This window comes from Hippocampus bargibanti, linkage group LG11 (genome assembly GCF_051943395.1).
Source record: "Hippocampus bargibanti isolate YZ-2025 linkage group LG11, ASM5194339v1, whole genome shotgun sequence".
Taxonomy (NCBI): Eukaryota; Metazoa; Chordata; class Actinopteri; order Syngnathiformes; family Syngnathidae; genus Hippocampus; species Hippocampus bargibanti.
In genome coordinates, this window is record NC_142744.1 from 21,868,056 (window position 1) to 21,891,366 (window position 23,311).

Below are 23,311 nucleotides of genomic sequence, written 5' to 3' on the forward strand. Positions count from 1 at the left end.
TTTTTAATCCGGCCCGCCTAACTTGCCCAAATTATAGTAAAAACAGTGTCTGAAACTCATGACAAAAAGTTAGTGGACAACAGGGCAGTTAACTGAAAAGTTGCCTGCCCCATTTTTCACAACCTGAAGCACAATGAGACAACCAATCACATTAAAGAACATTGTCACAAACTATGAAGGTTTTTTTTAATGAAGAATACTACTACAAATGCTACCTTGCTTAATTTACGGTAAATGTCATTGTGGTGCACAATGCAACGTTTGCATTGCTTCCTAAGAGCCACTAAGCCCCTTTCATAAGTCTCACGTACACTTCATAGTCACGGTTTAATGTAAATTTACGTTTTGTAGCGTCACATATGTTGTTAGCTTCTTTTGAATCTTTCTTCTGGGCTGAGGTTCTGTGCATCTATTTTGGAAAATGACATGCAATTGCACGACTTTATAACGCTTGATAAAGTCCGGAAGAAAGAAGCAGGCTTCTGATTGGCTGCCGTGCCGAGTATGCAAATTTCAACTGCAGGTATGTCTGTGTGCTCGGCGACGGTACACGTGTATTGTTTGCGCGTGAAGGCGAGAGCGTCAGTGGAGAGTTTGTTGAGCGCGCGGTCAGGACAAACCATCTATGATTTGGCGAAATTTAACACAAGTAAGTATTATTGAGCTTGAATATTTCGTTGTGTAATAATATGTTTTGAATGTTGAAAGTGATTCAATTTTTCAATAAATGTTGATTTCTTTAACTTTGCCCCTTCAATGAAAATTTATTAAAAACAGGCGCAATCTTGATAAATCACAGTGCATATGTTATTTTAATCTATTTCCATTTCCTTCTCCAAGTATCTGCGAAATAGTATGTAAACGCCATATTCCTTCAGACAAATTTATTAACTGCTCAGGAATATTTTTCACATTTGAAAGACAGTTAATAAATTTGGGTTGTAGTGTTCTTACTGTGCTATGTATGAGGTTTGTACACACTACATTTAAAGGACAACCGGCGCCATTTTTTTTTGTTTCCCACTGACATCAGAAAAACGTTTTATAGCATCTAAAATACCCAAATCAGGCAGGCTGATATTTTTAGTTAAATGAAAAACACCAATAAAAATGATTTCAAAATGAATCCGGAAATGACCAGTTTCAGAAGGTCCCACCCCCTTGTTCGTGACGTCACGCCAAGACGTCTTGCCTTGCTCGAGAATCAAAACAATGGCTTCAGATTCGGAGATGTTTTGTTGTTACTCATCCAGTTATGAATATGATTCAAATAGTTCAGAAGAGGAAAGCATAAATGTTTGCAATTGATTCAAGGAGTCCACCCATATCAATTCGAGACGTCAATGACAGCAATGTAGCACCCAGAAAATGCAGAAAATTGCACCCAAGCTCCGTTGGAAATGAGCTGATTTGTCAGCTGGGAATTTGTGTCAGCGAATATCAAATAGTTGTCTTGGTGCAACACACAACGATTCACCATGGCTTTATTTATGTGTTTTCCTTCTAATTTCGCCATCAACACAAAGTTTTCAGACCAAACAAAGTACCCAAAATGCATTGTGTGTCGCTTTCTCGGTCATGGGCGGTCCAAACGTGACGTCACATGGGGATCGTCATCAACTCGAAAACAAGACTTCATGAATATTCAGCGCAAGTCTTAAAACGTAAACTATAGCTATATGCTGTGGAATCTTTGTAAAATACGCTCAGTCGAAGTCATTTGAAGTGATTTTATAAATTATGGACATAACTTGTCAGGAGACGTCAGTTGTCCTTTAATGCTTTAGGTTTAGTATTTCCGGCCCAAACACTCCCTCCAAATGCTCCTGGCCCGGCCTCTCTGTCAAATTTTAGAACCCAATGCGGCCCGCGAGTCAAAAAGTTTGCCCACCCCTGTTCTAGAGCAAGGCAAGACGTCCTGGCGTGATGTCACGAACAAGGGGGCGGGACCTTCTGAAACTCACCATCTCAAAGGTCATTTTGAAGGAGTTTTGGGACACTTTAACTCATTTTTATTGGTGTTTTGCATTTGACTAAAAATATCAGCCTGCGTGTTTTGGGTATTTTAGATGCTATAAAACGCATTTCTGATGTCAGTTAGAAAACAAAAAAATGGTGTCGGTTATACTTTAAGGTCTCGACATTAACTTCCAGTCAGTGACAGAATTTTTTTTCAAACCAAGTCATTGTACACAAAACTAGGTTGAGCCCAGAACACAACTCGGAGAATACAAACCTAGAAGCAGTTTCAGGTAGTACAATTCAAGGCCCAGACTAAACACGATGAAGCAGCATTTAGCTGTTACTCTGCAAAAAAACAGGCAAGCTCCGACCACCACATGCACGACTGACACCTTCCAGGCTCTCTCCAGCTCCTCTCTGAGCCCTTGGTATTTTTTGATTTTCTCATGTTCCTTCTTTCTGATGTTTCCATCACTCGGGACCGCTACATCCACGACAACGGCTTTCCTTTGCCATTTACCTATGACAGACATGGGCAAATTACGGCCCACGGGCCACATACGTTATGCATCCGCCGAATTTGTCCAAATTATAGAAAAAACAGTGTCTAAAACTCATGACAAAATGTTAGCGGACAACGAGGCAGACAACTCTGAAAAGTTGCCTGACCGGAAGTATCGTTGTCTGCCCCATATTCCAGGTATCCGCGAAATAGTATGTAAATGCCATATCTTGCATATTCCTTGAGACAAATTTATTAACTGATAAGGGCTATTTTTCACATTTGAAAGACAGTTAATAAATCGGTTTGTAGTGTTCTTACTGTGCTGTGAGGTTTGCACACACTACATTCAATGCTTTAGTATATCCGGCTCAAACACTCCCTAATGCTGCTGGCCCAGCCCCTCTGTCAAATTTTAGAAACCATTGAGGCCCGCGAGTCAAAAAGTTTGCCCACCCCTGATCTATGACCACGATATCTGGTTGGTTGGCCATTACCATATTGTCAGTCTGTATCTGGAAGTCCTACAGGAACTTTGCTCGGTCATTCTCTACTACCTTGGAAGGTGTTTCCCATTTTGACCTTGGGGTTTCCAGTCCATACTCCACACAGATGTTTCGGTAAACTATGCCAGCCACCTGGTTATGGTGCTCCATGTAGGCTTTCCCTGCCAGCATCTTACACCCTGTAGTTATGTGTTGGATTGTCTCTGGTGCCTCTTTGCACAGTCTACACCTTGGGTCTTGCCTGGTGTTGTATATCTGTGCCTCTATGGCTCTGGTGTTCAGGGCCTGCTCTTGAGCAGCCAGGATAAGTGCCTCTGTGCTGCCCTCTCTAGCCACTGATAGGACTTTTTGAGATCAGCCACTTCAGTTATGGTTCGGTGGCACATCCCGAGTAGGGGCTTTTTCTCCCATGATTGTCCCTCTTCCAGCACCTCATCCTCTGTTCCCCATTGTGTGAGACATTCTCTGAGTACATCATCCGTTGGAGCATTCTCTTTGATGTATTCATTGAGCTTGGATGTTTCATCCTGGACAGTGGCTCTCACACTCACTAGTCCCCGGCCTCCTTCCTTATGGCTTGTATACTGTCTCAGGGTGCTGGACTTGGGATGGAACCCTCCATGCATGGTGATGAGTTTTCGGGTCTTAACATTCGTGGGCTGAAGCTCTTCCTTTGGCCACCTTATTATTCCTGCAGGGTATCTGATCAGTGGCAGGGCATAGCTGTTTATTGCCCGGGTCTTGTTCTTGCCATTGATCTGGCTTCTCAGAACTTGCCAGACCCGCTGGAGGTATTTGGTCGTAGCAAAAGAGATTTGCTGCAAAAAAAGAGCAAATGAACTGAAGGCAAAGGAATTGCTCTTGCAAAAACCAATGGCCGCCAAGAACATGACCCGGATGAAGGCCGGTGATTTTTTAGCCAAGATGGAGGTGACGGATGATATTGAGGGGTACCTGCATACATTTGAAGCAACAGCTACTAGAGAAAGGTGGCCCAAGCAGCAATGGGTGGGATTGCTAGCACCCTTCCTGACAAGGGAATCACTGAATGCTGTCCGGGACTTGAAAGCAGACAGAGCAGAAGACCACGATTATCTAAAAGCTGAAATTCTCAGCAGACATGGGCTCACCAAGTTCGGGATGGCACAGCACTTCCACACCTGGACGTTCCAGCCAGAGCAGCCGAGACATGATGCACGAATTGGCTCGCATCGCCCGGAAGTGGCTGGAACCGGAAAGGAACACGGCAGCAGAGGTGGTCGAGGCCATTGTCGTGGATCGCTACCTACGGGCCCTGTCCTATGAGGCAAAAAAGATAATGAGTCAGCAGTCGCTGACAACTGCCTGTCAAACAGTGGCAGCAGTGGAGCAGTATCAGGCCACAGCGGAGATGCTGCGAACGACCAGGAAGGAAGCCAGCAACACATCCCCACCCCAGACCGGAATGGCCCGCACAATAATGCCTAAGCTTCCCAACGCAACCAAGATGGCTCCAGGTGGCGTCAGAAGCCCACCCAGGCAGTGGCGGATGCCCAGGGGAACTGAACCCAAACAATGCTACAGGTGCGGAGAGACGGGACACATCTCATGGCAGTGTGGAAAACCAATGGAAGAGTCCATGCCGACCGCTGATTTTTGCAGTGCCCATCCTGCTCATTATGCTTCCCTACTAGGGGTGAGCGACAGCTAACTAACAAGACCCCCCACCTGTCCAGTGACAGTGAATCATCAGGATGTTGAAGCCCTGCTGGACTCCGGAAGCCAAGTCACCTTGGTGCGCCAAATGCTGGTGGATCCAACCAAGTTGTCTCCAGAGAAAACCCTTCCGGTTTCCTGTGTCCACAGAGACACCAGAGATTACCCCACCACCGAACTCACCATGACCACAACCAGGGGAATCATCCACGAGGTAGCTGGTGTGGTTGACTCAATTCCTGTTCCCCTTCTGATTGGACGTGACTGCCCGGCCTTTCACCCACTATGGACACAAACACAGGAAAGACTGGCCCGACTACCTCGGAAGGAAGGAGGTAAGACGCGTGTAGTGAAGACTCATGCCTACCCCCCAGATTCCCTCTCCCCAGCCTGTGCTCTTTTAGGGTCAGCAAATGCACCACCGGAGAAGGAGTCTGGCCCAGGGACAGCAGAGAAGACTCCAGCCCCAGAAAATATCTCGGCTGCCAGTGGTGCCGAGAACCCAGGAACCCAGAAGCTGTCTCCTCTAACAGGCCGGTATGGTACAGCCCAGTTACAGGACCTACCCTTGCCAACGCCATGAAAAATGTGCAGGTTTTAGAGGGTGTACTACTGGGGGAAAGGACAAGTCCCACATACGCCCCTTTTGCTGTTGACTGGGGGTTAATATACCAGGTAACAAAGCAAAATGATGAGGTACGTGAAGAACTTCTCGTACCACAGCCACACCGAGCTACAGTACTGGACTTGGCACACACACACGTGCTAGGGGGACACCGAGGGGTAGAAAAGACAAAAGAGATAATCTTGCAACGGTTCTTCTTGCCAGGGGTGCACAAGGATGTAGAGAACTATTGTCGTTCTTGCCCTGAGTGCCAAGAAGTGGCGCCAAAGCCCACATACAGAAATCCGCTCATTCCCTTACCCATAATTGAGACCCCTTTTCAGAGGCTTGGGCTGGATATAGTTGGACCTCTATCAAAAAGTGTGAGGGGACACCAGTATATTTTAGTTATGGTCGATTATGCCACTCGGTTTCCAGAGGCTGTTCCCCGCAGAAAGGCTCCCAATCGGCAGATTGCAAAGGAACTGTTTGCTCTCGCCAGCAGGGTGGGAATCCCAAAGGAGATACTGACAGACCAAGGAAGCCCCTTCATGTCTAAGGTCATGAAGGACCTATGTGCCCTGCTCAGGGTCAAGCAACTGAGAACTTCCATCTACAACCCACAGACGGATGGATTGGTAGAACGGTTCAACAAGACACTCAAGGCCATGATGAGGAAAGTGATCGAAGAAGATGGCCGAAACTGGGATCAACTGCTGTCGTACTTGTTGTTTGCCGTGAGGGAAGTACCGTCATCTACTCTTTTTTCACCCTTTGAGCTGTTGTACTCTTACAGACCCCGGGGACTGCTGGATAGCGCCAAAGAAGCTTGGGAAGAGCAGCCGTGCCGACAACGTACCCTCATCGAGCATGTGGGAGACATGAGAGAAAGAATGAAGGCCATTTATCCTATAGTGTGAGAGCACATGGAAGCGGCCCAACGACAGCAGCAAGCCTTCTACAATAGACCTGCCCAACCACGAGAATTCAAGCCAGGAGACAGAGTGGTCTTGGTGCCAACCGTGGAGTGCAAGTTCCTGGCAGGGGCCCTTTGAGGTCATCGAACGAATGGGGGAGGTAAACTACAAGGTGAGGCCACATGGTAAGAGGAAATCTGATCAGATTTATTACGTTAACCTCCTAAAGAAATGGCATGCCAGAGAGGCGCTGTTCAGTTGTCTCCCACCCAGCGACGCTAAGGAACCGGCAAGAGAAGAAGTTCAGATGGGTCCAAGTTTGTCCCCACACCGTCTTCTCCTCCATACCTGGGCACACAGAGGTGGTGCAACACGAGATACGCTCCATACCTCGAAAAACGGTACACCAGCGTCCATACCGTGTGCCAGAGGCCCGTAACGCAGCTATTCAGGAGGAGTTAAGGAAGATGCTGGAACTGGGGGTAGTTGAGGAGTCCCAAAGCGCCTGGGCAAGTCCAATTGTGTTGATTCCCAAGCCAGACGGGTCAATACGATTCTGTAATGACTATCGGAAGTTGAATGAGGTGTCTGAGTTTGGCTACTATAGACGCTTTATTGCTGACTTTGCTACTATAGCAGCCCCCATGACAGAATTGACGACCAAAAAACACTCCCGTTTGGTGAAATGTAGCCCAGAGGCCAAAAGGGCCTTCATCAATCTGAAACAGGCGCTGTGCTCCAGTCCGATCCTGGTGGCACCAGACGTCAGCAAGGACTTCATTGTTTAAGCTGATGCATCTGAAGTTGGTCTGTGGGCCGTACTCTCGCAAGTACATGGAGGAGAGGAACATCCCATCATTTACCTTAGCAGAAAGCTGTTGCCCAGGGAAGAGAACTATTCGACAGTGGAAAAGGAGTGTCTTGCCATTACATGGGCTTTGGAGTCTCCTGGGAAGACGTTTCACGGTGGTCTCTGATCATGCTCCTCTACAATGGATGGCCAGAAACAGGCCTTTAACTTTTCTGTGGTCCACAGGGCTGGCAAGTACCAAGTCAACGCGGATGCCCTCACCCGAAGGGAGGCCTTCGTTGCCTGTTTCGCATCCTTCACCCTGCCAAGGACGTCGGTCTCAAGGGGGGATGTGTGTTGTCACAAGAGCCTGGGTCCTGGAGGGGAAATATATTCCCTTAAAAAGGCTCCACCCAGAGAGTTTTGGCCCCATCTGGTAGAAGGCAGCAATCCAAATCCCACACCTGTGGCTGGTCATGGCTTGATTGGCATGCAAGGCTTTTAAGGCAGAGAGCCTCAGAGTGTGGTGGCCGGGGAGACAAGCTCCATTGTTGTCCTCTGTGGAGAAACACCGTGAAACTGATTGCTGCATGGAACTTGTCGCCAGTTGGGACCATAGCACGGAACACTGGATTTGGAACCTTGCTAATGGTGGCTAGGCTACCTAGAAAGGACATCAAGAGGGGTGAGGCCTAGAAACACATGGAAAAGAACTCTGTCTTCAGTTTCACCTCAGAAGAGACTTTATTATGATTTAAGAATTGGAAGGGACGCTATTCTTGCCATTTTTGCTTGAGAATTCCCGCTGAAAGCCTTTATTAAAATCCTCATGCCTCTAAGCATGAAATCTGCACGGCACCTTTTAACTCCTTTCAACTTTTGCTTGCTTTTTTGAATCTATGTATTTCTCGAAAGCACTTTGAATTGTCCTGTGTAAGAAGTGTGCGATAAAAATGAACTTGCCTTTCCTTCTGTTTTCCCATCAAGAAAAAAAGGTGGTATACAATAATATCAATTCTGTTGCTAACCAAAATAGCAGCACCCACTGCAGCACAAAACATTCTTTCAGTGAAAAATGTTAAATTATTCTACAAGCGAGTTTACTGCTCGCCGTTTGGCATGAGACGCCTGTCCAGCATTCAAGATGATTCATACGTTGCGCAAAGACAATGATAAATGATAAATGGTGACATGAGATATATATATATATATATATATATATATATATATATATATATATATATATATATATATATATATATATATATATATATATATATATAATATATATATATATATATATATATATATATATATATATATATATATATATATAATATATATATATATATAATATATATATATATATATATATATATATATATATATATATATATATATATATATATATATATAGGGCCAGAGCTACCATCAAATTTTTTGTTCGCTGACGAAGGCTCCTGGATGAGAAGTGATACGTCCGACGCCTTCAAAGAAGTACAAATGACGGTTGAAGAAACCTTCTCATCGATGGGCCACTCCTGTACCACTGAGAGCTTACACAGACACATATAAATTGAGCATTTTATTCCTCCCATTACAACTGTTGTAGTCTCAATTGAAGTTGTTCAAGTTCTATTAGAATGACAAATTCTAATATGATTAGATGATATGATATATATATGATATGATGATGATATGATAGATGGCGGCGCGTGAACACGCAGCGGCTCCCCTCTCCCGGCAAATTGGCGTTTTCATGTTTATGTTTGTTAAAGTAATTATAAGTGCCTTGCATGCTGGGTCCGAGAGGACAGTAATTTCATCTGTGCTGTATGTCATGCATATTAGCATATTTGACAATAAAGCTGACTTTGACTTTTTTTTTGACTTTGAAATTCTGTGATGACTGTACAGATGACGACTGAAGTAACCTTTTCATTGAGAGACATGAAACAGTTAATGGGCATTTTGACTGCGGCTGAGACTTTTTTCACAACAAACTCATGCAGGTGAGCCTTTAGTGACCATGTTTGGGAAGAAGAAAAAGGTCTTCAAACTGTCCTCACAAAGTCTTGCTTCTAGGTCAGCAGCAGGTGCAATTGAGATGCCCAAAATATTTTGAGTCTGAAATCTGACATCTTTGGGGGCAACAATGACAAGGTACATTAACCCATACGCTCAACACTAGCAGCAACTGGCATCATATGGCAAATGGAAATTAGGCTTGATTGTACTTCTCTGTTTTTAAACAGTGCTGGTCTTTTTTGTTGTTGTTTTGAAGTACGGCTATATTTAGGAGCGCTGTCCTTGATGGCTACCGAGTATGTTGTATTTGTGCAGCACACTTGCACATAAGGAGAGAAGAACAAGCACTGGATGATTCATACTAATAGGAAGTACGGGAACACTCCTGGTCACTTTTCTCTACTGACATATAGTCTTTCCAAGCCTCTGAGTCATCCACTGAATATAAATCTCTACGTGGAAAAAATACCTGATATTATTCCAAAAAGTGACTGGAAGGATTCTCAGAATTGTGTTTTTTTTTTTTTTTTTTTTTTTTTTTTGCATCCAATGGTTATTTTCTAAAGTTACAAGACAAAACAACGAACATCGGAAATCACACAAATATTTTGAAAATCATGTCATTTTCAAAATAGTTTCACCGCATTTCATGTTTTTTTGTTGTGTGTTTGTTTTGTTGTGTGTTTGTTGTGTTTGATTGGCTGAGGTTTTTTGAAGCCCCAAACAATCATCCAAAACATACTCTCCTCTTCTTGGCAGAAGTTCTTCTGTGTCATCACATTCTGCAGTTTTCAATCGTTTGGATTATTTCAGCGTCTTTCCGATCCATCTTCTCCAACACGTGCTAACACCAGAGCGCCACCCGTGCAACATGCATATCGCTAAGTTTCACCAGGAAAAGAAAGTTTTTTATCTAGTCAGATGCAGTTTTAAATGTGCGTAGCCATCCAATCAAGGAACATTTTATATGAGCATTACAATTATTCAGCTAAGATCATACTGAGCTTGCTTATTTTGAAGAAAGGAATTTTGTGTTTCTTGTGATAAGAAAAATAGTTTCTTTCGGTCACACTACATATTGCAATAATATTTCTCTCGCAATGTTCAAACCCCATACTGTGTGTTTTTCACGTGTAGCAAAATAAGCAACATTAGGTATATTTTACATCAATGTTTTGGTCTTGTTGCTTAGACTTGCGCTAAAATTTGGGCAAGTGCACCTTGGATACATAAGAAACAGAGCCAAACATAATGCTTTGACTTTTAAGCATTCAATACAAAAATGCACCAAATACTCCCAGAAAAGCATGATATCAATCAAGACAAATCAAACTAAAGCAATCATGAAAATAGATCTGTTAATTTATCATTTCATTTTTTTTCATATATTTTAAAACAAACGTGGAAACACTTGTTTTAAAGCCATGAAACAATCAAGTCACTCTATAAGTAAATGACTACAATATACAGTACATACATAAAAAATAAAGCATAGCAATAATTGAGGCTGTTTTTTTCTCAAATTGGAACCTTAGCAGCATGAACATTTTGCTGTCAGTTTGAATTGGATTTATTATTCAGCCAGACTGCAATTATTCAGCCAGACTGCAAATTTAGACTTGGTTCGTTATTTTATATCTACTGGGTTGAACCTTTATTATATCGTACAGGTCACAGGATAAGTGAAATGTGACATACAGCACTGTAATCTCAAGTGTCAAAAGGTAGTGCAAAAGGTGCATTGATTGTCCGAGGCAGAATGGATTCCGAAGATAGCGAAAGTAAAACGACAAATTCACACAATGCTCCATTGCAGTTAGAATGTGACAAAAAATGCATTTGGTCCAACGTAGGCCAGATGTTAAACCGACGACGGCCGCCAGGAAGGACGCTGATTCAAGCTTTACCGGAACCGAGCCGCAACCTCATAGGCAAGACTGGGCGGTGAGAAACTTTTCCTTACCGCCACAAACGTGGACTTTCTCAGGCTGCGGTTTCTCAGCAAACCAGCCGGCCACCCAGTCACCCCAGCCCCCTGCTCCCTGTTCGTTCCCCGCAGACATACCTTTCTTTTCGGCCACAGAAGAGGAGGAGCACAGCAGCGAGGTGACGGTGAGCAACTCCAGAAGACGGCGAGTCATCTTTCTTTCGACGCTGCGACCTCGAGGGTGCCAAGCCATGTTCCGAACACAAGCTTCCAAACACAAGCTCGAAGTAGGTCCACTGTTCCCCACGTCCAATACAATGCAAACTTGCTGCTTGCTTTTCTTTCTCGTTTTTTTTTTCTTTCTTTTTTTTTCCGCGGCAAGAGACTGTCCGACAACTTTGACAGCCCCTCCCTCCTTCTGAAACAGCCTCCAAGTATACAGTACTGGGGCCGCCAGAGGAGGACTGTTCGCGTGACGTCACTAGAGGCAGGGACACGCGTGCCGCAGGTACGCGCGCACGTACGCTGCCTATCGACCGCCTCTCCGTCCCTCCGCTCGGCACTGGATTCTTCATTCGTTACAAATACGGGATTCTCACTTTCAACCCTTAGGGCAGAGATGTCCAAACTATGGCCCGCGGGCCAACTGCGGCCCGCAGTCCATTTTTAATTGGCCCGCACTAAATTTTATAAACAGAATAGAATATGGCCCGCACTTCAAATTGTACCCGAAGAAATAGAAATTTACCCGTTACTAAACATGGCAGAACCAAAGAAGCGAAATGTAGAAAGTGAGTGCAGAAAATTTCAGACAAGGTGGGATAGTGCATATTTCTTCAAAGAATTCAAGGGGAAGTGTGCCTGTTTGATCTGCACTCAAACTGTGGCAGTTATGAAAGAGTATAATGTTCAACAAATCTACAGTGTAGATTTTGCTGCAGTTGTCATTTGTCATCATGGTGCACAACGCAACGTTTGCATTGCTTGCTACAAGCCACTAAGCCCCTTTCAAAAGTCTCATGCACAGTTTACAGTCACGGTTTAATGTAAATTTACGTTTTGTAGCGTCACATATGTTGTTAGCTTCTTTTGACCGGCACCATTTTTTTGACATCAGAAAAACGTTTTATAGCATCTAAAATACCCAAAACAAGCAGGCTGATATTTTTAGTTAAATGAAAAACACCAATAAAAATGGCTTCAAAATGGCCAGTTTCAGAAGGTCCCACCCCTTGTTGTCCCAATCCCACACCTGTGGCTGGTCATGGCTTGATTTGCATGCAAGGCTTTTAAGGCAGAGAGCCTCTGTGTGTGGTGGCTGGGGAGACAAGCTCCATTGTTGTCCTCTGTGGAGAAACACCGTGAAACTGATTGCGGCATGGAACTTGTCGCCAGTTGGGACCATAGCACGGAACACTGGATTTGGAACCTTGCTAATGGTGGCTAGGCTACCTAGAAAGGACATCAAGAGGGGTGAGGCCTAGAAACACATGGAAAAGAACTCCATCTTCAGTTTGACCTCAGAAGAGACTTTATTATGATTTAAGAATTGGAAGGAAAGCTATTCTTGCCTTTTTTTGCTTGAGAATTCCCCCTGAAAGCCTTTATTAAAATCCTCATGCCCCTAAGCATGAAATCTGCACGGCACCTTTTAACTCCTTTCAACTTTTGCTTGCTTTTTTTGAATCTATGTATTTCTCGAAAGCACTTTGAATTGTCCTGTGTAAGAAGTGTGCGATAAAAATGAACTTGCCTTTCCTTGTTTTCCCGTCAAGAAAAAAAGGTGGTTCATACAATAATATCAATTCTGTTGCTAACCAAAATGGCAGCACCCACTGCAGCACAAAACATTCTTTCAGTGAAAAATGTTAAATTATTCTACAAGCGAGTTTACTGCTCGCCGTTTGGCATGAGATGCCTTTCCAGCATTCAAGATGATTCATACGTTGTGCAAAGACAATGATTAGCATTTTCATAAATGGTGACAAGCTAATGGAGTTAACAGATTTATTTTTACGCAATCTCTAATTTTTTGCCTCTTTGTTTTGGATGCAAGTTTGATGGAATAATTGGGAGTTACTTGATGTTTATTCTAATTTACTGATACAACTATTGAAATGTATCAAAATCAAGGTCCCCGGGGCTAATGCGACACTTCCTTGCATTTGCAACTAAGTAAAGAAATGCCACACCTGCATTTGTACTTGCAAAAATGGAGCAATACAAAAAAAAACAATGAAAAACAGATCAATAAAACGACGTTGTTGCCATGTGCCGAAGCAGACCTGGAAATCGCGACTTTAGGGATTAAGGATTTTGCCATCAACACGGGACAGATTATCTATCTCGCATACCGCTCAGACAAACTGTAAGCAGGTTTGGGGAGATGACCACCGCAATTACAATTCTTTAACTTTACCCCTTCGACGGAAACTTATTAAAAACAGACGCAATATTGATAAATCACAGTGCATATGTTATTTTAATCTATTTCCATTTCCTCCTCCAAGTATCTGCGAAATAGTATGTAAATGCCATATCTTGCATATTCCTTGAGACAAATTTATTAACTGACCAGGGATATTTTTCACATTTGAAAGACAGTTAATAAATTGGGTTGTAGTGTTCTTACTGTGCTATGAGGTTTGTACACACTATGTTTAAAGGACAACCGGCACCATTTTTTTTGTTTCCTACTGACATCAGAAAAATGTTTTATAGCATCTAAAATACCCAAAACACGCAGGCTGAAATTTTTAGTTAAGTAGTGTGTATGTGTGTGTGTGTGAGTGTGAGTGTCTGCGTGTGTGCGCCTGTGTGTATCGTGGTGAGGGACTTTTAGTTAAAAACACCAATAAAAATGGCTTCAAAATGGCCAGTTTCAGAAGGTCCCACGCCCTGGTTCGTGACGTCACGCCAAGATGTCTTGCCTTGCTCGAGAATCAAAACAATGGCTTCAGATTCGGAGAAGATGCTTTCTTGTTACTCATCCAGTTATGAATATGATTCAAATAATTCTGAAGAGGAAAGCATAAATGGTTGCAATTGATTAAATGAGCCGAGCCGTCAATGAGAGCAATGTAGCACTCAGAAAATGCAGAAGATGGCGCCCAAGCCCCATTGGCAATGGGCTGATTTGTCAGCTGGGAATTTGTGTCAGCGAATATCAAATAGTTGTCTTGGTGCAACACACAACGATTCACCATCGCGTTATGTGTTTTCCTTCTAATTTCGCCATCAACACGGATAAACATGAAGTTTTCAGACTAAACAAAGTACCGTAAAATGCATTGTGTGTCGCTTTCTCGGTCAGGGGTGGTCCAAACGTTACGTCACATGGGGATCGTCATCAACTCGAAAACAAGACTTCATGAATATTCAGGGCAAGTCTTAAAACAAACTATATGCTGTGGAATCTTCTGAATCTGTAAAATACGCTCAGTCGAAGTCAAGTGTTATGATGGTTGCTAAAGTCTGATCCAAAATTTTAAATTGTTGTATGTAAACCACAATAATAATAATACAATGGATACATTGGAATTCACTCCCACCCAACATCCGTAATATTGACTCCCTCCCTATTTTCAAGGCTCATCTCAAAACCCATTTGTTTAAAATTGCTTTCAATGTCTAATTCTCTCTGCTATTTTATTATTTATCATTTTACTTATGGTTTTATTGTTATGTGCTGTATTCTATTGTTTTTATTGTAAAGTGTCCTTGGGTGGTTTGAAAGGCGCTTGAAATAAAATGTATTATTATTATTATAATAACAGTCATTATTCTTGACTTCAGATTTGAAAACCAACAATTCATTAATTTATTGTACGTTCTGTATGTAATATGTTTTCCCCAAATTCATAACGCCCCTCGAGAGGAAACCGTAACTGCAATGTTGCCCGCGGCAAAAAAAAATAGTTTGAGACCCCTGTTCTACTGTAACAGACATACAGTAATGCCCAAATAAATGTTTATTATATTTAAATTGAATCCTGAAGGCTTCTATAAGATAGTAATTGACAAAGATGATATATGGAAGGACATTGTCACTGTAGTTGTAGTTAATATTGTTACTTTTCATACTGTAAGATATATATTTTTATTTATTTATTTTTGTTTTTTAAAAAACACATTGTTTTTTTTATATTTTTCATTCATAAAATATTTGTCAATTTTATGTTTAATTACTTTAAATGTCCTTAGGATGAGTTAAAAATAAAGTTGGATCTTAAAGTGGAGAATTGTTTTCCTAAGACTTCCTCATTATCTAACCCATAAATTCAACAACTGTCAATGTCAATGCAGCGTAAAAATGTGTGTCAGAGAGAAAAGATGAAGTAGTGTCTCAATAACACATGCACTTTTTGGAGGGAAAATGGATATTCTTTCCAAGAACAACCGTGTCACGATGAAAACTCTTAATCGTGAAAAAATACAGTTAAACTTCCTTCAAAATAAAGTCATTATATTAGAAGTGGCCGCAATTTGTTTTGAGGATGAGTTTGCCTTTTTTATTATATTTGTTTTTCAGTGAAACAGCATAGTTTAAGTTTATTTGAATGTTGTTGTGTCTTTGAATGCTAATGTTTGCATACTTGTGAACCTTGGCTGCCCTTATGAATGATTACAATTCTCGTATAAAAGTTGTAGAACGCCATACATTATTTGAAATGATAAAAAAAGAAGATGATCAGCACCAATATTTCCATGTACAATGGAGTATGTCTCTACACTCTCCTTTATGAGGCAGAGTCAGGGACCCCATTGTTAGGGCAATTCGCTGTACGTACACATTTTAAACATCTTTTATATTTCCTTTCACGTCGTTTTATTTTCTCGGACTTCTTGTCATCATGTCACATTCTTTGCAGCTTTAAATGGCGTCACATCCTGTCAGTCTCTCTAAAAGCTCTCCCATGAAGCTCCTCCTTTCTCTACCTTCGTGGCTCTTCTCCTCTGCCTGCCCCTTTAATCACAAAGATTAAAGAATATTTTTGTTTTTACTTTTTATTCCTGCTTCATTAATAATGACCTGAACACCATGCCCCTGACACATTACTGCCCTGGACTCCTTCCATAGCCAGATTGCAGAACTTCCTAAGCCTGTCCAGGGAAGATCGAGTTCCCCATACAGATATCGTTCAGAACACCAATTCCATCTGCATGGGAATATCGTGGCAAAGAAACATCTTCAACTGAGCGATGCAAAGCGCTCTGCTTTGCTCCATCTGCAGTCGGGTCTGCAGCTCAAGAATTGGACTCTGTGCCCATCAGAAGTGTCACCAACGAAAACATCGTTGACCCCTCTGAAACACACCTGCCATTCCTCCACTATCTTAGAGCAAGTGGCATCATCAAACACGATGGACAGCTATGTGTGTGTGTGTGTGTGTGTGTGTGTGTGTGTGTGTGTGTGTGTGTGTGTGTGTGTGTGTGTGTGTGTGTGTGTGTGTGTGTGTGAGTGTCTGCGTGTGTGCGCCTGTGTGTGTCTGTGTGCCTCGACTGGGATCACCACCTTATCGTGGTGAGGGACTTTGCACGTCTGCATGACCCCGAGAGCGATGGAGTCTTGTACTCCTGGCAGGGTCGCCCAAGCCGAACAGGTCGAAGGGTAGAGACCAGACAAAGAGTGATCCCAAACCCGCACCTGGGGGTAGACATAGGCGGAGTTCAACAGATCGGACTACCGGCAGCCCCCTGCAACCGCACTCACCTGAAGGTCGTCTTGAGTCCTCACTCATGCCACTGGAGTACAGTGGGTGTGGCCAAGTTTGTATACAAACCTGATGCCGAATGGTCGTGCCGGGAGTCCTTTTGACTGCCACTGATTGGAACGACCAGCACCTGCGAGGCTGCAGGCAGGGCTGACAGCGCTACCCGTTGTTCGCCAATCCGAACGTGGCAGTCTGCCACTGATTGGGACGACCAGCACCTGTGCAGGTGCAGGCGGGGCCGACAGCACGACCCATTGGTCGCCAACCAGATCATGACAGTCTTTGAGCTTCCTTTCATTGCTTTTCCCCTTTTGTGCTGCTTCCAGATTTGTGTTTTCGTACTCAACCATTTAACTAATCACAGCCATCATTTGTTACCAAAATCAGACATCTACCTGGACACCTTCACAATCAGTTCTGCGGGCCCAGTCACATTAAATGTGTCAATCAAACTGTTGCTTTAACCGATCAGATTTTGAGTTGGCGAACCAAGAGATAACCAGCGCCTGCTTGCAGTGCCTTCTCGCAGGCATAGATATACCTCAGTTTTCGCAAACTATGATTGGTTAGTCACTATCTAATCATAGTTTGCGAAAACTGCTCTTATCACTAGCCAGTAGTGATAAGAGCATACTGCCCAGAGATAGCACACTGTATCGGCAGCAAGCTGCATAAGCAAATCCAAGTACAGGTACAGTAAAGTCTCATTATATCGATATCGGATATATCGATAGTCCCGGTTATATCGATACTATTTCTATGCACGCACGGAGAAAATTACATGCAAACAGGGTCGGATATATCGATAGCCCCGGTTATATCGATATTTTTTCGGACTCCCTTGAATATCGATATAACGAGACTTTACTGTATATTGTTGTGTTGATTTAATAGCATTTTGTCAACCCACAATGGCTGAATGACGAGAAGAAATTGATTTGTTTGCAGATTTTCTGTTCAAGCCATTATCAAGAAAAAGAAAAGATGGACATCATTAAGAAAGGACAGTTATTTCACGGTACCCTCGAGTGGACATCTAGTAAATCATACCACAATTGTTATAATCGCAGCTGTGGATTGCCTCAGAAGTAGCACTACTGAATGCCTAGCGACAAAATCTATGGCACGCCACTCGGAGGGTGATATTATTCTGATGTATTGTTTTGGGTTTTATTAAACATCGTCAAATGTTCATGAATCCATGCCATAATCATAGGGTACCACAGTGTGTATACAAAAAGCCTTCATCCACATACTGTAATTGAACTCCTTTTCTTCTTTTCCTTTCGGCTTTTCCCTTCAAGGGGTCGCCACAGCGAATCAGTAACCTCCATCTTCAGAGGTATGATACGCATGTTTGTTTTGGCCCAGCTTTTACGTCGGATGCCCTTCCTGACACAACCCTCTGTATTTATACTTGGGACCGGCACAAGAAGACTTATGTCCCTTTACATACTGTAATTGAACAATGTCCAATAAACTTTTTTGGGTCTTATAGAAGAGAGGAAGCTTGCGTTTGATGGTGTTGGATTATTTTGATCGTTCGTCCCTGGTTCATCGCTTTTACGGGTGTTGATGGAAAAGGATGGTTAAATCATCAGGGAGCCAGGTGTAGAACAGAAAGTTGGTTTAATCTTGAAGAGAGCGGCATTGCGGTGTCGGCTTAAGTAGGAAGCATGGCGATAGAGACCAACTAGAAGGGAGAGCATTTTATACGGCGCGCAGTGTGTGACACGAAAGGATGTGACGTAATGTAAATGCGACATCATATAAGGGAAGGCAGGATATGACGTATCAGGAAGTTCAAAATGTAAACAAAGGTTACAGAGCGATATTTAGAGATGTTTGTATGGTGAATTACCCCAACAATGGAAGCATAAGGAGAACCTTGAAACTTTACGCAGCAAGGCTGAAATTCTAACCCACAGCCTTTGAAGTTTATAGGCTGACATGGTCACCACGAGCTCACTGTTCTTTCATTCATGCAAATCCTAGTGTTTTTAGTGCATCATTCTAGTTCTGCAGTCCAAATTACATTTTTGATCTTGGATTGATAGCAAATCTGTCATTCATCGAAATCTACATTATTTTTTAAGAAACCTCGAAAGAATTTAAAATATTTGTTAAATCTGTTTTTAAGACTTAAAAGATGCCTGTAGTGCGAGAGAAGAGACTGTCAAGCAGCAATTAATTCGGTTGAATTGGACAAGACCACGTGTATTTCACCATCTGCCCCCTTAATGACTCTCCAGCTACTGCTCTTGGCAAATATTTGAAAAGCAGTGATGGGTTTTAATTATGAGTACACACACACACACACACACACACACACACACACACACACACACACACACACACACACACACACACACACACACACACACACACACACACACACACACACAGATCATGTTGACTTTAAACACTAGTAAAATATACTCGTGTCTAAAGCTCAGCCTCGCATTTAAAATTTACCATTGAAATCTGCGAGTCCCAAATCGACCCATATTAGTTAGTAATTGCACTTTTGTCTAAAAACACATCATAGTCCAAACAATGAAAAATACATTGCAGCAGGAGCCATGGTGCTCTTTTGCTTTTGGTGACATTTTAAATTCATCTGTGTTCTTTCATATCAACTAGTTCGCTAGCACTAAACTAAACTGTGAAGGTTCATCTCTCGTCCAAAGCTTACAAACTTCCTCCGTACAAAGATTTCATCAGACTCAGAAGTGAACAGGGAAGTACTGACCTAGGCATCAAAAGTCAGTCTTAATATGCTTGACTGACTCATTCCTTAAACAAATTCAATTAAATGGTCATTAGCCATCTCAACATTCCAATATGCATCCAAACGCTCTTGAAGCTCATACTTCACACTTAAGTGCACCACTCATATTTGTACATAAGTCAGATGTATCCGCATTTAAACATTCCTGTGACACTCATCCAGGCGACACTAATCTATGATTCGTTTTCAATCAAATCCAAAAATTGGTGCTCGTTTTTAACAGCCAATTAGCATTTCAATTCGAGTCCCCATTGATTTGTGTGCAGCAGAAGCAGCAGAAGTCCTTAGGTATCATTTTTAGGCGTCTGGACTTCAACGTAGCTCCCAGAAAATGCACAAGATGGCGCACAAGCTCCGTTAGAAATGGGCTGATTTGTCTGCTGGGAATTTGTGTCAACTAGTATAAAATAGTAGTCTTGGTGCAACACACGCATTATTTATGTTTTCCTTTTAATTTCGCCATTAACACGGATCAGCACGATGTTTTCAGACTAAACAAAGTACCCAAAATCTGTTGTGTGTCGCTTTCTTGGTCAGGAGCGTTCCTGACGTGATGTCACGTCAGGAATCGTCACCAACTCAAAAACAGGACTTCCTGAATATTCAGCGCGAGTCTTATAACGTAAAATATGGCTATATGCGGTGGAATCTTTGTAAAATACGCTCAGTAGAAGTCATTTGAAGTGATTTTACAAATTGTGGACACGACTTGTCTGGGGGCGTCGGTTGTCCTTTAAGATGACACTTTCTGGTAGCGTGTAAGCAGGATTGAAAATGATTTCACCTTCACTAATTACCAAATTGCTTAACAAGACTCATATTGAATGTAGCCTCCTTCTTGTTTTTCCTCTTCTTCTTCTAAATGTGCAGTGTTGAACAATACAGCATGCCACCATCTAATGGTTGATAATGAAACCACACCAAAAAGGAGGCATGACGAAACAATTATATAACTGGAGAAAAAACATCTGCAAAATAGCAGGACTGTAAACTTGGAAACCATGAAGGGTTTTACTCTTGAAGATAATAAACACCAATTAGGTTGAGAAAGGTGCCATCGTTGGCGACTGGTGTTTGATTCTGGCCCTAACCTAAATGTGTGGCATTTATCATGTTTGCCCCAGGCCTCAAGTTCCTCCCCTATTCCAAAAATATACATGGTGGGTGAATGAATACTCTAAATTGCGATTAAAGTGTGATTGTGAGTGTGGGTGGTTTTTGTTTGTCTTTGAGTGCCCTGCGATTGTCTGGCAACCAGTGCAGGGTGTACTGCGCTTGCTGTTCAAAGACAGCTGGAAGAGGCACCAGCACACTTATGACCCCCGTCAATCCAATCATGGATGGATGGATAGGTTGAGGGACTAATTTCAGTCAACGCACTTATATTTCACTGCATGCGATCTGATTCATAACAACCAACATTTTCGGATCTACTAATATTCACAAAGGTCGTGAGCTATGCCGGAGCATATCTCAGCCATCTTTGGACAGTAGGCGGCAACACCCTGAACCGGTTGCCAGCCAATCGCAGGACACATGGACAAACAGTAATCCACGCTCACGACTCTGGAAATTTTGCAGTGCCCATTCAAACTGCTGTGCATGTTTCTGGAATGTAGGTGGAAACCGGAGTGCCTGGAGATAACCTACAGGCAGAGGGACAACCAAAATAGAAAGGCCGGAGCCGGACTCTAACCTGGCTCCTCTCCACTACAAGGGCAAGGCGTGAACCAGTCGTCCACCGGGACGCCCTGAATGGCATCTCTCAAGTGTATTGTATTGAAGGCATTCTTAGGTTAGAAGAGAACACTAACATGAACAAATTAAACTGCCTAAAAGTGAAGCTTGGTTTTGTCTGTTTTAGGACATTCCGATAAAGATGGGATCAGTTTGCAGTGTGTTTGTGGCGGTACAGGTACGCACCGCGACTTTGATGGGAATCTCGGCCTGACACTTTTCCCACGCTTGGACAGTATAAAAGAGCAGCCGTCGCGGGACAGCAGCAGAGAATATCTCAGAAGCAGACACACACGCAACTCCCAGAGACCAGCTCAGCATCGGACAGAGTTTCACAGCACGACTTGCTCGACTCCACGCCACGATTAAGCTCTGCGAGACATCTGCGTGTCACTTCCCTGGGAGATTTGACAACAACCATTCAACAATTAAAGAGATTTGACAAACTCTTTATTGGCGAGCCAGCCAGCCCAATCAACTCTCTGAATCGAAAGGCCCAGATTTACCAGCCAGCCCAATCAACTCTCCGAATGGAAAGGCCCAGATTTACCAGCCGCCCATGAACCCGGCATCTTCTCAGGAGCTCCCGATGGGCCGCCACCACCCGTGGGCGGGCCGTCCCCCACCGTGAAACCTGCATCACCACCGATGGCCAACACCGTCCAACTCGCCTGACGACTCGTTGCTGCATCGTTGATGTCCACGATCGGACATCGTCTATGTCCACGATCGGACATCATCGGACATCGGGAAGACGTTTCATGGCCGACTCGGCCGCCGACGTCAGCATTCTTCCTGTCCTGCAGAGCGCCATGGCAGCGCGATCAACGTCACCGATGACCAGTCTGTATGTGCCCGGCAGCATGACCAACACCACGCTCCCTCATCGATTCCCCGACTCGACCGACCCCAGCCGAACGACTCCGCGAGCACTCGTCGCAGTGCTCCCGTACAACGACTTCAGCAACCACCGAAACTGCCTCGGCCACCTCCCCACCGACGCCCGCCATGCCCGGTGATTGACCGTCATCGTGCCTGGCCTCTCCGAACGGCGTTTTTTTTTTTTTTAATTGTTCTTCATTTGTCCTTCATCGCCTTCACCGACTTCGGATCCAGGAGGGGAGCCCTTTGGCGGCACAGGTGCGCACCGCGGCTTTGATGGGAATCTCTACCTGACACTTTTCCCACGCTTGGACAGTATAGAAGAGCAGCCGTCACGGGACAGCAGCAGAGAATATCTCAGACGCAGATACACACGCAACTCCCAGAGACCAGCTCAGCATCGGACAGAGTTTCACAGCACGACTTGCTCGACTCCACGCCGCGATTAAGCTCTGCGAGACATCTGCGTGTCACTTCCCTGGGAGATTTGACAACAACCATTCAATAAATAAAGAGATTTGACAAACTCTTTATGTTCTTGGGCCCTTGAGAGATCACAGCCACATAATGGCTTGCAGACAAAATGCTCCAGGAAACACCGCCATCGTTTGGCCAAATGGAAAGTTGCAGGCTGTTGTGCTTTCAGATGCAAGTCTAAGGGCTCCCGGTAATTTAAAGGTTCTTCTCATTGATCACCCAGATGCAAAGAATTACATTGAAATACGTCTCCAGGTAGTTGTGTGACCAGCGTATGTGATGGCCATGCTGTTCACGGCTTGGCTCATTTCTATTCAACAGCATGTTTTTGTTTCCAATCCGTGAATAATTTTAATTAATTACTGAATTTATACATTTCATTTAGAATCATTTATATTATATTATATTATATTATATTATATTATATTATATTATATTATATTATATGATGTGATGTGGTATTGTATTGAATCATATGTACATTTATAAAACAATTCAAAACTTTCAAGGACACTTTATAGTCGCAGGATAAATTTTGGATGTTCCAAAATAATAAAATCCCAATTAATCAATTCAGGTAAGATCAAATTGACCCCCAATATGAAAACAAAAATTAAACACTCAATTTTGTTCAATGGAAGCACTTTTTAAGAATCTGGCTGAAAATCTAACAATACATTTTAGTGATATATTTATTGATCCTCAAGCATTTTTTTATGGACAATACCTTATTATTATTAGTTATTGTCTCATCCATCGGATGGTGTCCGTCCCTTATT

General features: G+C 43.1%; 1 protein-coding gene and 1 long non-coding RNA gene across 2 annotated transcripts in view; one reads left to right on the forward strand and one right to left on the reverse strand.

Annotated features, from left to right (window-relative positions):
- The window catches only part of egfra (epidermal growth factor receptor a (erythroblastic leukemia viral (v-erb-b) oncogene homolog, avian)), an 86,339-nt gene extending 75,005 nt beyond the window's left edge, over positions 1 to 11,334 (reverse strand). Inside the window, exon 1 of the mRNA XM_089007423.1 lies at positions 11,070 to 11,334. Coding sequence (XP_088863549.1) covers positions 11,070 to 11,184 — 115 coding nt within the window. The 5' untranslated portion in view covers positions 11,185 to 11,334. The remainder of the gene's footprint in view (positions 1 to 11,069) is intronic.
- Positions 11,335 to 11,358: 24 nt separating this feature from the next.
- Positions 11,359 to 22,879, forward strand: LOC148891936 (uncharacterized). Its single transcript, XR_016116355.1, has 3 exons — positions 11,359 to 11,439; positions 21,056 to 21,231; positions 21,301 to 22,879. It is a non-coding gene; the product is annotated as an uncharacterized LOC148891936 (long non-coding RNA).
- The last annotated feature ends 432 nt before the right edge of the window (positions 22,880 to 23,311 follow it).